This window comes from Babylonia areolata, chromosome 31 (genome assembly GCF_041734735.1).
Source record: "Babylonia areolata isolate BAREFJ2019XMU chromosome 31, ASM4173473v1, whole genome shotgun sequence".
Lineage (NCBI taxonomy): Eukaryota > Metazoa > Mollusca > Gastropoda > Neogastropoda > Buccinidae > Babylonia > Babylonia areolata.
The window spans coordinates 3,671,348-3,685,570 of NC_134906.1; the positions used below are offsets into that span (position 1 = coordinate 3,671,348).

The 14,223-nt window shown below is 42.9% G+C and overlaps 1 protein-coding gene across 1 annotated transcript; it reads right to left on the bottom strand.

Moving 5' to 3' along the window:
• Positions 1-1,373: 1,373 nt before the first annotated feature.
• On the bottom strand, positions 1,374-13,508 carry LOC143276175 (heme transporter hrg1-A-like). The gene is made up of 3 exons (XM_076580600.1): positions 12,630-13,508; positions 6,650-6,817; positions 1,374-3,138 (listed from the first exon to the last, which is right to left on the bottom strand). Exons 1-3 carry the CDS (start codon positions 12,883-12,885, stop codon positions 2,939-2,941), a joined length of 624 nt encoding a protein of 207 aa, XP_076436715.1. The 5' UTR covers positions 12,886-13,508; the 3' UTR covers positions 1,374-2,938.
• Between the last annotated feature and the right edge of the window lie 715 nt (positions 13,509-14,223).

The window sequence follows — 14,223 nt, forward strand, 5'->3', positions numbered from 1 at the left end:
AGGGCGTTTTTTGCTGGACACTTTGAGATGCAATGTCATGCTATACACACACACACACACACACACACACACACACACGCACACACACGGGAGGAGCGCGCACCTGTTGGCAGAGTGGGGTATGGCCGTTAGTTAGGACTTCTCTGAGCCAGTGTTCGAGCCCCTTACCCCCACCCCACCCCACCCCCAGCCCCACCCCCTAACCCCCAACCCCAGCCCCCTAACCCCCAACCCCACCCCCACCCCAAGCCCCCAGCCCCCTAACCCCCAGCCCCAGCCCCACCCAGTCCCCTAACCCCCACCCCCAGCCCCCTAACCCCCTAACCCCCACCCCACCCCCCAGCCCCCAGTCTCCTAACCCCCACACCCCTAGCCCCCTAACCCCCAGCCCCACCCCCCGGCCCCCAGTCCCCTAACCCCCACCCCCACTCCCACCCCAGCCCCCAGTCCTCTAAAAAAAATCATACATAAATAGCATAGTAAAACAAAATAAAAAAAATGAAAACACTCACTTAGTCTGACTCCGCGATTAAGTCATTACTGTTGTCAGTAGAGGAGGAGGAGGGTGGGGTGGGGGAGGGGGGCCTTTAGTAGGTGGTGTCTTAAGTACTTTAAATGAGAACGGGCACTGCTGCATACCACCGAAATGACTCAACAGCAGCAGCAGTGCAGGGTCTCCTCCTGCGTGTGGCCTGCTGGCCGACCTGGCCTGACATTGACGCTTCGCTGTGCATGTGGACTGCCGATGCTTTGGACTGCGACAGACGAACCCGGGATTGGCCGATTTGGTTGGGGGAGGTGGGAGGAGGAGCGAGAGAGGGGGGGGGGGGCGGCGGGGACTCGGAATGTGCGGCGTGCTTGAGGGTAATGACACTGAAATGGTGCTGGGGCAGAAAATAAGACAAAGGAACAAAGAAACAAAAAACAGAAAAACAAAACAATACACAAAAACAACAGCAAGACAAACAAAACATAACTAAACAAGAACAACAACGGGTGTGTGTGTGTGTGTGTGTGTGTGTGTGCCTGTGTCTGTGTCTGTGTGTGTCTGTGTCTGCATCTGCGCGCGCGCGTGCGCTTGGATGCGTGTGTGTGTGTGTGTGCGTGCACGTGTGTGTGTGTGTGTGTGTGTGTGTCCCAGCCTGTCTCTCATCCTTTGTTTTCCTGTTTTCCATTCTCTTTGATTCGTTCCACAGCAAACAAGGAAATAGAAATAATTTTATTAGAAAATAAATGTTTAATCGCTGTATTGTGAATACGCAAACAACATCACATTGTGCACATATAACACGGGTGCAGAAATAGGGAAATCTCTTTAATTGTTTTGAAATAAAATATTGCAATGTGTGTGTGTGTGTGTGTGTGTGTGTGTGTGTGTGTTTGTGTCTGTGCTTTGTTGTGTGTGTGTGTGTGTGTGTGTGTGTGTGTGTGTGTGTATGTATGTGTGTGTATCTCTGTCTGTCTGTGCTTTGTCATTCAGCGTATTGAAAGAATTTACATCAGTTATATCATGCTGTGCTGTGTTGTGTATGTAGCATGATTCTCCAGTCGCGACAGATTTCTCACGGTTGCTATAGTGTAGCATTATTCGCTTGGGACTAAGCGCTTTACAAAGTGGAGGTAACGCGTCCGCCTAGGAAGCGAGAGAATCTAAGCGCGCTGGTTCGAATCACGGCTCAGCCGCCGATATTGTCTCCCCCTCCACTAGACCTTGAGTGGTGGTCTGGACGCTAGTCATACGGATGAGACGATAAACCGAGGTCCCGTCTGCAGCATGCACCTAGCGGACGTAAAAGAACCCACGGCAACAAAAGGGTTGTTCCTGGCAAAATTCTGTAGAAAAGTCCACTTCAATAGGAAAAACAAATAAAACTGCACGCAGGAAAAATTACAAAGAAATGGGTGGCGCTGTAGTGTAGCGACGCGCTCTCCCTGAGGAGAGCAGCCCGAATTTCACACAGAGAAATCTGTTGTGATAAAAAGAAATACAAATACAAACAAAACACCTTGTAGACAAAAAAAAAAAGAAGAGATATTGCTGGAGAGAAAAACTGGAAAAAAAATCATTATTTGACTGTAGTGTCTTGCCTTAACCGTAGTTTCATCCGAATGTCCTGCGGCGTTCATACCACCACACGAAGTTTAACGGTGGAGCGGCGGAATCAAACTCCGGCCGACAAGTGTGTGTGGTGTGTGTGTGTGTGTGTGTGTGTGTGCCAGGATTCGAACCCGAGGGCACAGATTCCCTCGCGTCTTAGCCGGGACGTACGTGTTACCACAAGGCCAGCATACCACGAAAGTACTGCTGTTCTGTGGATGGAATCTTTGCCAGGGACAACGCTAGTGTTGCAACGAGTTCGTTTGTGAATTGTTGTTGTTGTTGTTGTTTTTATGTGCGCTGCATATTTCCAGGGCCTTTATTTGTCATTTCCATGTCCCAGATAAGAACCCCACTCCACGTCAAATGATTGGGCGGGTGGGGGGGAGGGATTGGGGGAGGGGGGAGAGGGGGTAATTCTGGCCCTGTGCATGGCATGATTGGAACTCTGGGAATAACAACACACAGCCTAGGTTCTTCCCTTGACTACTACACAAATAGTTCAGTTCTTACAACGTTATTCCACACACACACACACACACACACACACACACACACACACACATTCTTGTGATTATGTTAAAACTTTGTACATTCAATTTGACGCCGTAGATAATTTGAAGACCAATGGATGTCATGATCTTTTTTTTCGTGGGTCTGTTTGTTTGTTGTTGTTTTTTGTTTGTTTTTTGTTGTTGGTTTTGTTTGTTTGTTTGTTTGTTTTTTTGGGGGGGTTATTTTTTTTTAGTTTGTTTGTTTGTTTGTCTTCTCACGTTCATCCACAAAGAATGCTTGATCACGAGTCCATTCCGTGTCAGCTGAAACAGGCCCGTGGACCAGCTACTCCGAACACTGAATGCTGCAGCACACAATGTCTCGGTAGACCACGGGTCTTTTTTCAGACGGGAGCAAAGGCTGGGCCTCACCGGTCAGCTGTCGACAGTAAGCGCGCGAAAAATAGAAGAGCTGGAATCCCCACGTGACAGTCAGCAAACACCACACAGCCGCCAGTGCGTATCCCTCTCCGTGCAGCGTTATCCCTGCATCACACACGGAAACACGCACGCACGCACGCACGCACACACACGCACACAAACACACACACACACACACACGTTTGGATAATTGCCGGACTATTTTAAATGATTGTAAAACAAAACTGATAATGTAGAATGTAAATTATAAAAAAAAAAAATAATTAATTAAAAAAAAGAGTAAAAATAACAGGGAGTCGCAGCTAACTACGGCAAATTAAAAAAAAAAAAAAAAAAAAAAAACACGCGTTTATCTTTGGACTGTTGCTGAGACACTGATGCAAGATGGACAAAAATTCCTCATTCGAAGAGACTTTTCATAATAAGAAATAGATCAATAAACTGATTTGGATTTTGTGAGAGTTTGTTATACATTTTATAGATTTTTTTTTTAAAGAAAAAAGAAAAGAAAGGTAAGTGGGAACGAAACAAAAGAAAGAAAGAAAGAAAGAAATATATCAATAATTAGTATTTATATAGCGCTGAATCTTGTCCAGAAACGAATCAAAGCGCTTTCGAACCAGTCATTCTCACGCATGCATAACTGTAAACTGGAGAAACTGAAGACAAGGAAGAGGCAGGGGAAGGAGGCTGTCTTGGGAAAATGTGGGTTTTAAGGCCAGATCTAAAGGAGCTGAGTGCGGAGACCTGACTTTGCGAAAGAGGAAGTTCATTCCAAATGCACAGTCCGCAGACAGAGATAGAACAGCGGCCGACAGTGGAGTGTTTGAATCTGGGTATGCGTAAACAGAGTGGATCCGAAGCCGATCGTAGAGAGCGTAGAAGTGAAGGCAGCCACAGAGATAGGAAGGGGCAGATTTGTGAATATACATTTCTAACATAGAGTGCTGATATTGTACTTTATTCTGTGTGAGACAGGGAGCCAATGGAGATGCTGCGAAAGACGAGTGATGTGCTCATATCTTTTCTTTCTGACAGAAAGAAAAAAAAAAGACAGAAATGAAAAAAAAAGAAAGAAAGAAAGGGGAGTAAAAGAAGGAAGAAAGAAAGAAGAAAAGAACGAATGTCGGAAAGAAAGAAAGAAAGAAGGAAAGGGATTTCCAACTCCCTCAAGGACAGTCATTGATGGTGTCGGGTCAGTGATTCCTCTCTTCGTTCGTTCTTTAGTGTAACGTCTTTTCACTGTAAGTGATATATTCCTCTCTCTGGATGAAGAAGTATCATCCAATGTTACAGGAATCGACAGCGACTGCAACGGCTGTAGCGCCTAGGCCAGAGAGCATTCAAAACAACCACATGGACAAAAAGAACAGAAAAAAAAAACCAAGACAGATAGACAGAGAGGTAGGCAGACAGGCAAACAGACAGATAGATACATACATAGATATATAGATGGATAGATACATAGATATATAGATAGATAGACAGACAGACAGACAGATCACATACATACATACATACATACATACATACATACATACATACATACATACATACATACATACATACAAATTCAACAGTAACTCGTCAAAGATTAAGTATTGATTCATGGAGTACTGTACACACTTTTGTACCTCCACGAGATCTTTGATTTTTTTTTCTTTTTCTTTTCTTTTCTTTTCTTTTCCTTTTTTTTTTTTTTTTTCCCTCCCCAGTGAAGCTCAAAACATCTGGAAGGGACAGGTTACCATTTACGAACTACCGTTTTACGCTCGTTTAGCCGTTTCCTATTACTTCCACCACCCTACCGTTTGATAGCTGTCACAGCGAATCCTGGTCTTTCACACACACACACACACACACACACCCTTTCCCCACCACCAACCCCACCCCTGGGTTCGGTAAAGACCGTAAAGTTGAGCGGGTTTGACTAGGTAACGCACTGTGGAGAAGTGATTTGGTACCCCCCCCCACCCACCACCACCACCACCACCACTACCTCCCCCCCCCCCCACCTCCCGCCACCCCAGCACTCACCTTCCCCCCCCCACACACACACACACACACACACACACACACACATTCCTCCGCCGAAAAGAAGCCCGACAACTCCCATTCACAGGGGTCACCTGAATCATGTCACCCGGAACAAATGGTCTTCTTCTTGTGCGGAGAGAATTCCATGGGTGGGTGGTTCTTTTGTTTGTTTGTTTTTTGTTGTTGTTTTTTTGTTTTGTTTTGTTGGGGTTTTTTTTTTGGGGGGGGGAGGGGGAGGGACGTGGGGGGGGGGGGTTAATCGCCTTTCTTTCCTTTCCTTTCATCTTGAATGACAAATGGGGGGGGGGGGAGTGGGGTGAGGGGTTGGGGGGGTGGGGGGGAGAGGTGCGGAAATGATTTTGATACTTCTTTTAACGTGGTTCGGGTCTCAAAGAAAGTTTTTTTGTTTTTTTTTTATTATTATTATTATGTGTGTCGAAAGGGAGGTTAACATGAGTGTCTCTTTGAAGTATTCTGTGTTTATTCTGCCTGGTACTTTGTCCTGAACCGCGGGTAAACTGTATGATAAAAAAAAAAAATGTCATTATTGAAGGCAATTTTCGAAAGTTGTATGATTTAAAAAAAGGTAATTTATTGCAGGTGATTTGGTACAGTAATTTGCATAATAAAGGGGAGTGGGGGGTGAGGGTGGGGTTGAGGTGGGGGTCGGGCGGGGCGGGGCGGGGCGGGGGGGTTGTTTACCTGCACCCCATCTCTGTCCAACACACCACGCCGCGATCCACAAAACACCCCAACACCACCCAGCAACACCACACCCCACAACACATCTCACCCCACCCCACACCACACCACAACACCACACCACACACCACCCCACAACACCACACCCCACACCACACCACAACACCACACCACACCCCACACCACACCACACCCCACAACACCACACCCCAACACCACCCAGCAACACCACACCCCACACCACATCTCACCCCACACCACACCACACCACAACACCACACCCCACACCACCCCACAACACCACACCCCAACACCATCCCACAACACCACACCCCACACCACACCACACCCCAACACCACCCCACAACACCACACCCCAACACCACCCAGCAACACCACACCCCAACACCATCCCACAACACCACACCCCACACCACACCACACCCCAACACCACTCAACAACACCAAACCCCACACCACACCACACCTCAACACCACCCCACAACACCAAACCCCAACACCACACCCCACAACACCACACCCCAACACCACCCCACAACACCAAACCCCACACCACACCACACCTCAACACCACCCCACAACACCACACCCCAACACCACACCCAACAACACCACACCCCAACACCACCCCACAACACCACACACCCACAACACACCCCCATCACACCCCAACACCACACCACACCCCAACATCACATCCCACCCCACCAAACCCCAACAACACCACACCACACCACACACAAAACCCATCAACCTCCAACCCCACCCCATAACACCACCACACCATACCACATCCAACCACACCCCGAGGAACACCACACCCACACCCACACCACCACACGCAACATCACTGTACCTTGGTGGAGGTAGAGGGCCAGAGCCACGTAGACGGCACAGCCGGAGATGGCAGCGACCTGCGCCAGACACCCGAAATACATGAACACCCGGAGCTGTGACGTGGACTTGACGTCACGCTCTCTCGCGTGCGTCACGTGCATGTACAGGGTGACCGCGGCCACTGCAGCTGTAAAATGACAATGATGTTTATGATGATGATAACGATGAGAAGGAGGAGGGAGGGGAGGAGAAGAACAAAGAGGAGGAGGAGGGGGGAAGAGAATAAGGAGGAGGAGGGGGAGAAGAAGGAGAACAAGAACAACAACAACAACAACAACAACAACAATAAGATGAAGGAGAAGAAGGAGGAGGAGGAGGAGGGGGAGAAGAAGAAGGAGGAGGAGGAGGAGGAGAACAAGAATGAGGAGGAGAAGAAGAAGTAGAAGAAGAAGAAGAAGAACAACAACAACAACAACAACAACAACAAGGAGAAGAAGAATGAGCAGGAGGAGGAGGAGAAAAAGAACAACAACAACAACAGTACTGCTAATACTAATACTACTTCCAACAACAACAACAATAATAATAATAATAACGAATACAAACCAATATGATACTGGGCAACGTGGCATCTTCTTTTTTTTTCTTTTTTTTCTTTTTTTTCTTTTTTTTTTAATCCTTTCACCGCCAAGCTCGCATTTATGCACAGGCGTGGTAGAGGACCCATGTCACTGAAAGGTGACCGTTCTTTGGTCTGTTATCCATGAACCTACTGCTCGTAATGTCCGGTGGTAGGATAGGCCATATTTTCTATACATCGCAGGGGGGAATCCCCAGCTATTCCTAGCCACTGTCTTATCTGCGTTAATACCACAGGGGAATTTTGTACTCTAAATTGACTGGCGGCGAAAGGGTTAAGTATTTCTATCTTGAATTTCAAGAGTTTAAGGATAACGTCGAAATGCCGAAGAATAATTTTTTATAAATCGAAAAAAGAAAAGAAAAAAAAGAATCTGATTGATTTGTAGTTTTCAGCCCCGGTCCAACACAAAAGACCCCAACAAGGGCTGAATTCTAGCATCTGATAATAATCATCGTGGTGACGATGATGACGATGATGATGATAATGATGATGATGATGATGATGATTACTACTAATAATTATGAAAGATAAGCAAAGAATACATATGATATCAAGATCAAATGCAAAAATTTCACACACACACACACACACACACACACACACACACACACACAAACTCTTCCTTTGCAAATAATTTACAGCTACCGGACGTCTAAAATGATTTGTAAAGTCGGTAGTGAATGTTTAGTCGATAAAAAAAAAAGGTGTTTGGAAAACTACAGACAACAGATGACATAAAACTTAAATGGCTTCAATTACGAATAGTACACAAAATTCGGAGAGCTAAGACTGTCTTGAAAGAAAATGCGAATTGTTAATCAACAATTACTGTGATTTCTCTTTTTAAAACAAGAGGCATTATTGAACATAATTACTTTCTGAAGATGTAATGTTTCAAAACTCTTCTGGAAAATGTTTGAATAAAATTCAATAATTTTTTTTTTTTTTTAATAAAAAGGTGTGGTGGCTACAAACATACGGGATTGCAGAAAATACGCTATTATTTGGCATTGCTGAAAGTACGCGCACTCCGTGTTTGACTTACTGATAACCTTTGGAGAAAAAAAAAAACATCAATTATTCACAGGTGTAAAAAGCAAAAGAAAAGTGCATACCAGGATTTTCATCCTTAGAAAGGTCTCTTTTAGCAAAAGATGACTGAAGAACAAAGAACAAAGAAAGAAGCATAGAAAACATCATTTTAAAACAAAGTGATTACCCGATCCAACAAGCTAAATAAAGACCTTTAACTCATTCAGTACGGCCAGTCCTCTCTTCTCCTCTACACAGACCCCTCGGATGTCCAGTGGGTGTCTGAATGACTCAACCTTTAGCTTCCGTCGCCAGAATTGTGGTATTCTTTGTCAACATTCACCTCTTCAGTATAAGAGCCTTCCGCTTGCAATATTTTGATGATGGTAACTGGGGTGAAACGCTGTTAACGTCGTCTCTTTCGCCGTTCGTATGGAGAGAGTTAAAACAAAGTGATTACCCGATCCAACAAGCTAAATAAAGACCTTTAAGACCAACGACATGAGTGAAGGCGAAGGGAGAGGGAGGGAGGGAGAGAGAGAGAGGGGGGGGGACTGATTGAAACTAACTCTCATGTCATTCTTTTTTGTTTTTAATTCATTTTGTTTGAGTTTGTTGTTGTTTTCTTGATATCCAGAACTGAATGCATGAGAGATGCATACTGGAAAAAAGGTGATTTTTTTTTTTTTTTTTTAAATCGTAGCTTGTCTTGAGGTGAACCAGGACAATAAAGAAAAAAGAATTAACAAAAGAGACAAGGTCTTCTAGACTCGTTTGTGATAATTATATTTGCGATAAATAAATAAATAAAACAGCTAAATGTGTTCTGTATCTTATATTACAAAGCTTCGTGAAGATTTTTTTTTTTTTTAAGGTAAAAAAGCAGAATCCTATCAATCTCAGGCGATAGGAAACAATTTTACCCACAGCGCTAATCTAGATCTACAAATGATGTTCAAATATTAATATCTAAACTTTTTCTTCTTTTTTTTTTTTTTTTTTTTGTTGTTGTTGTAGTTGTTTTGGGGGGTTTTTTTGTTTGTTTGTTTTGTTTTGATTTTGTTTTTGGTGTTTGTTTGTTGTTGTTGTTGTTGTTTTTGTTGTTGTTGTTTTTTTGTTGTTGTTGTTTTTTTTCTAAGCGTGATAATTCGTTTGCCGTATTCGAGGTGATAATGTCTTTTGAACTATGTTATTTTGATATATATCTCGGGCATCTAAGAAATTCTTTAAAGTCTGCAGTAAAGGAGACTTTGCATCTCCCCAGGTACACTGCAACATTTAGGTTGGGTTGTTTTTTTTAAGATCGGCACAGACCTGTCTAGACAACAGTGACCAAAACTCAGTGAAACGTGAAACGGTCGATTCAGATTTTCTTTCGTGTTCATTCTAAATAATTCAGTGTCCACTTCAGACTATTCATATGCAGTAAACACGTCGATGGTGTAGTTAGTGTCACTGAGTGTGTTCTGACCAGAATTTGCATTTCTTTTCTTTTAAATGCGAACAAGAACAACGATGTCATGCAGTCATCTTACCAAACAGCCTACGTTCCGGAAAATGGGAAGCGGTTTTATGGTGTCTTTGGAATAGGATCTAGCCTCAACGAAATATATCGTTAATGATCCGGAAATACGGCTCAATTCGGAAGACTTACAAACTATTATGATTGGTATCACAGTGAAATCTTTTTTCCTTCTATGTTTAATCCAAATTTGGTATTGGCAGACAAAGTATTTCCAGAGAAAATGGCAATGTTACAGTTTAACACAGAAAGGAGAGAGAGAGAGAGAGAGAGAGAGAGAGAGAGAGAGAGAGAGAGAGAGAGAGAGAACCGAACATCGGATTATAATACACTCACTTCGTTTACACAAGTGAGTAAAAAACAAAAAACATAACAAAAAAACAACAAAAATCCGCACGTGTAAATGATAACGTTGACAAAAAATTTCATAAAATAAAAAAAGAGAATGAGACAACAGCTACAAAAAGACCAATGATTGCCTGGTCTTGAAAATGAAAAGAAAGGAAAGAAAGGATGAAAAAAGAGAGAACGAAAGAAAGAAAGAAAGAAAGGGAGAAGGAAGGAAGGAAGAAAGAAATGATGAAAAAAAAGAGAGAACAAAAGAAAGAAAGAAAGAAAGGAAGGAAGAAGGAAGGAAGGAACTTAGAATTCAGAAATATCCTGTTGTCTTCTGACCCATTACAATGTCGAGCACACACACACACACACACACACACACACACACACACACACACACACACACACACATGCGCGTGGAAAAGAAGGAAAGAAAGAAAGAAAGACGGAAAAGAAAAAAAAGGGGGAAACAAAGAAATAAAGAAAGAAATGAAGAAGAAGAAAAAAAGAAAGTTAGCTGGAAAAGAACGAAAGAAAAAAGAAAGAAAGAAGAAAAGAAGGAAGAGAGGAGGAAAAGCTCACAAGGAAGGAATCCATAGACAGGCACGTTTAAGTAGTGATAACCATAGGCGAACACAGCACAAAGAGAAAGAAAGAAGAAGAAAAAAGAAAGACAGAAAGAAACAAAAAAAAGGAAGAAACTAAGAAAGAAGGAAAGGAAAAAAGGAATGAAGAAAGAAAGAAAGACAGAAAGAAAGGGAGAGAAATTAAGAAAGAAGAGGAAAAAAAGAAAGGAAAGAAGGAAGGGAGAAAGAAAGACGGAAAGGAAGGATGAAAGGAAAGAAAGACGGAAAGGAAGGATAAACGAAAGAAAGAAAGACGGAAAGAAAGAATAAAAGAAAGAAAGACGGAAAGGAAGAATAAAAGAAAGAAAGAAAGACGGAAAGGAAGGATAAAAGAAAAAAGAAAGAAAGACGGAAAGGAAGAATAAAAGAAAGAAAGAAAGTCGGAAAGGAAGAATAAAAGAAAGAAAGACGGAAAGGAAGGATAAACGAAAGAAAGAAAGACGGAAAGGAAGAATAAAAGAAAGAAAGAAAGACGGAAAGGAAGAATAAAAGAAAGAAAGATAGACAGAAAGGAAGGAAGGATAAAAGAAAGAGAGAAAGAAAGACGGAAAGGAAGTATAAAAGAAAGAAAGACGGAAAGGAAGGATAAATGAAAGAAAGAAAGAAAGACGGAAAGGAAGAATAAAGGAAAGAAAGACGGAAAGGAAGGATAAAAGAAACAAAGGAAGAAAGAAAGACGGAAAGGAAGGATAAAAGAAAGAAAGAAAGACGGAAAGGAAGGATAAAAGAAACAAAGGAAGAAAGAAAGACGGAAAGGAAGGATAAAAGAAAGAAAGAAAGACGGAAAGGAAGGATAAAAGAAAGAAAGACGGAAAGGAAGGATAAAAGAAAGAAAGGAAGAAAGAAAGACGGAAAGGAAGGATAAAAGAAAGAAAGACGGAAAGGAAGGATAAAAGAAACAAAGGAAGAAAGAAAGACGGAAAGGAAGGATAAAAGAAAGAAAGACGGAAAGGAAGGATAAAAGAAACAAAGGAAGAAAGAAAGACGGAAAGGAAGGATAAAAGAAAGAAAGGAAGAAAGAAAGAAAGACGGAAAGGAAGGATAAAAGAAAGAAAGACGGAAAGGAAGGATAAAAGAAAGAAAGGAAGAAAGAAAGAAAGACGGAAAGAAAGAAAGACGGAAAGGAAGGATAAAAGAAAGAAAGGAAGAAAGAAAGACGGAAAGGAAGGATAAAAGAAAGAAAGACGGAAAGGAAGGATAAAAGAAAGAAAGACGGAAAGGAAGGATAAAAGAAACAAAGGAAGAAAGAAAGACGGAAAGGAAGGATAAAAGAAAGAAAGACGGAAAGGAAGGATAAAAGAAAGAAAGACGGAAAGGAAGGATAAAAGAAAGAAAGACGGAAAGGAAGGATAAAAGAAAGAAAGAAAGAAAGACGGAAAGGAAGGATAAAAGAAAGAAAGACGGAAAGGAAGAATAAAAGAAAGAAAGAAAGGCGGAAAGGAAGAATAAAAGAAAGAAAGAAAGATAGACAGAAAGGAAGGAAGGATAAAAGAAAGACGGAAAGACGGAAAGGAAGTATAAAAGAAAGAAAGACGGAAAGGAAGGATAAATGAAAGAAAGAAAGAAAGACGGAAAGGAAGAATAAAAGAAAGAAAGATAGACAGAAAGGAAGGAAGGATAAAAGAAAGAGAGAAAGAAAGACGGAAAGACGGAAAGGAAGTATAAAAGAAAGAAAGACGGAAAGGAAGAATAAAAGAAAGAAAGACGGAAAGGAAGGATAAAAAGAAAAAAAGAAAGACGGAAAGGAAGAATAAAAGAAAGAAAGAAAGAAAGAAAGATAGACGGAAAGGAAGGATAAAAGAAAGAAAGAAAGACGGAAAGAAAGAAAGGATGAACTCACCAGACAGGAAGCCCCACACTGCCACATGCACGTTGTGATAACTGCAGGCGAACACAGCACCAGTGCCAATCCCTAGCACGATTCCCAGGATGGCGAATCCTATTCTGCCGCAAAGGGAGCAGTCACTGGGAGACGGCATTAGTGACAGTGTTGTTGTTGGCGTTGTTGTTGTTGTTGTTGTTGTTGCTGCTGCTGTTGTTGTTGTTGTTGTCATCGCTGTTGTCGTCGCTGTTGTCGTTTTGTTGTTCTCTATCATTTTTGTTTTGTTTTTGTTGTTGGGGTTTTTTTTTGGTTGTTGTTTTTTGTTGTTGTTTTTCTCAGTTTTTATTATTGGTTCTTTGTGTTCAAGTCCTTCTTTACTCTTTTGGCTTTTGTTTCTTCGTTTATTTCTTTCTTTCTTTCCTTCCTTCCCCGGTTTTTTTTTTCTGATGCTTTTCTTCTTCTTCTTCTTCTTCTTCTTTCTTTTCTTCTACGTCAGACTCGCAGAAGGTTCCTTACTTCCAGAACTCTGAAGTTGGAATGAATTGATCAGTATTTCGTAACTTAAGAATTATGCGGATGGTTTTACATTCTGTTTTTGATTATTTAAAACAATGTTGTTGTTTTTTTAACATATTATAATTCCTTTCTTCCTTCCTTTCCGATTGTCTTTCGCGTTACTCCTTTCTTTCTTTCTTTTTGTCCCCTTCTTCTTCTTCTTCTTCTTCTCCAAGGTCTCTTTCTTTTACTTTGAACAGAGCGAGACGGGCGTATCCTTTGCTAGCTGTGAGCAGACTTTCACAAGCCTCGGTCGCTCTTCCCGTTTTTTTCCTTTTATCCTGCGTGCATTGTATGACTCTCTCTCTCTCTCTCTCTTTTCTTGTCTTTGGCGGGCGTCGCGTCTGTGTGTGAGTGTGTCTGTGTGTGTTTTAAGCACTGCAAACTATGTCACTCTCCTGGTTTTTGATTGGTTGGTTGGTTTGAGGAGGAGGAGGAGGAGGAGGAGAAGGAGGAGAAATAGGAGTAGGTCAGGTCATCGCATGACAAAAACAACTGGGCTACATAAATCTAACCAACCTGGCCAGGTACCTGAGCAAGGTGAGTGCGTGCTGGTTAGCAGGTGGGGTTGGCGGGTGGGTGGGGGGGGGGGATGGGTGGGGGTAGGGTGTGTTGTGGTGGTGGTGGGGTGGTTTGGTGTCACATGGTCTTTTTTTTTTTTTTTTTTTTTTAAGATATACCACTCCACCCCCCACCCCCACCCCCACACACACACCCCTCATGATCTCTTGGAACTAAATATGACGACGACGACGACGACCCTTCTGGCTTGCCTCGCTTCGGCTTGTGTCACATTGTGGGGAGTAGGGTGTGGGAGGGAGAGAGGGAGGGGTAGGGGTAGGGGTGGGGTTGGGGACGGTGGGGGGTGGGGGATGGGGTGGACGCTCGAGGAAAGCTCAGTCACCCCCACCCCCACCCCCCCCCCCCCTCTCTCTCCCCCTTCCTCCTTCCCACCCTCCCTTTCCTCCCTCACCTCTCTCTATTTTTTTATACCTTTCTCTTTCCTCCACCTCCTCCTCCTCATTCTCATTCTCTCCACCTCCTCCTCCACCCACCC

Excerpts from the sequence above, each read along its gene's own strand:
- LOC143276175 (XM_076580600.1), bottom strand. The coding sequence starts at position 12,885 with ATGATAGAGAACAACAAAACGACAACAGCGACGACAACAGCGATGACA. Across the intron at positions 6,818-12,629 it reads AGTGTGGGGCTTCCTGTCTG|CTGCAGTGGCCGCGGTCACC; the intron begins GTGAGTTCATCC and ends GTCATTTTACAG. Across the intron at positions 3,139-6,649 it reads GGCCCTCTACCTCCACCAAG|GGATAACGCTGCACGGAGAG; the intron begins GTACAGTGATGT and ends TGTGTGATGCAG.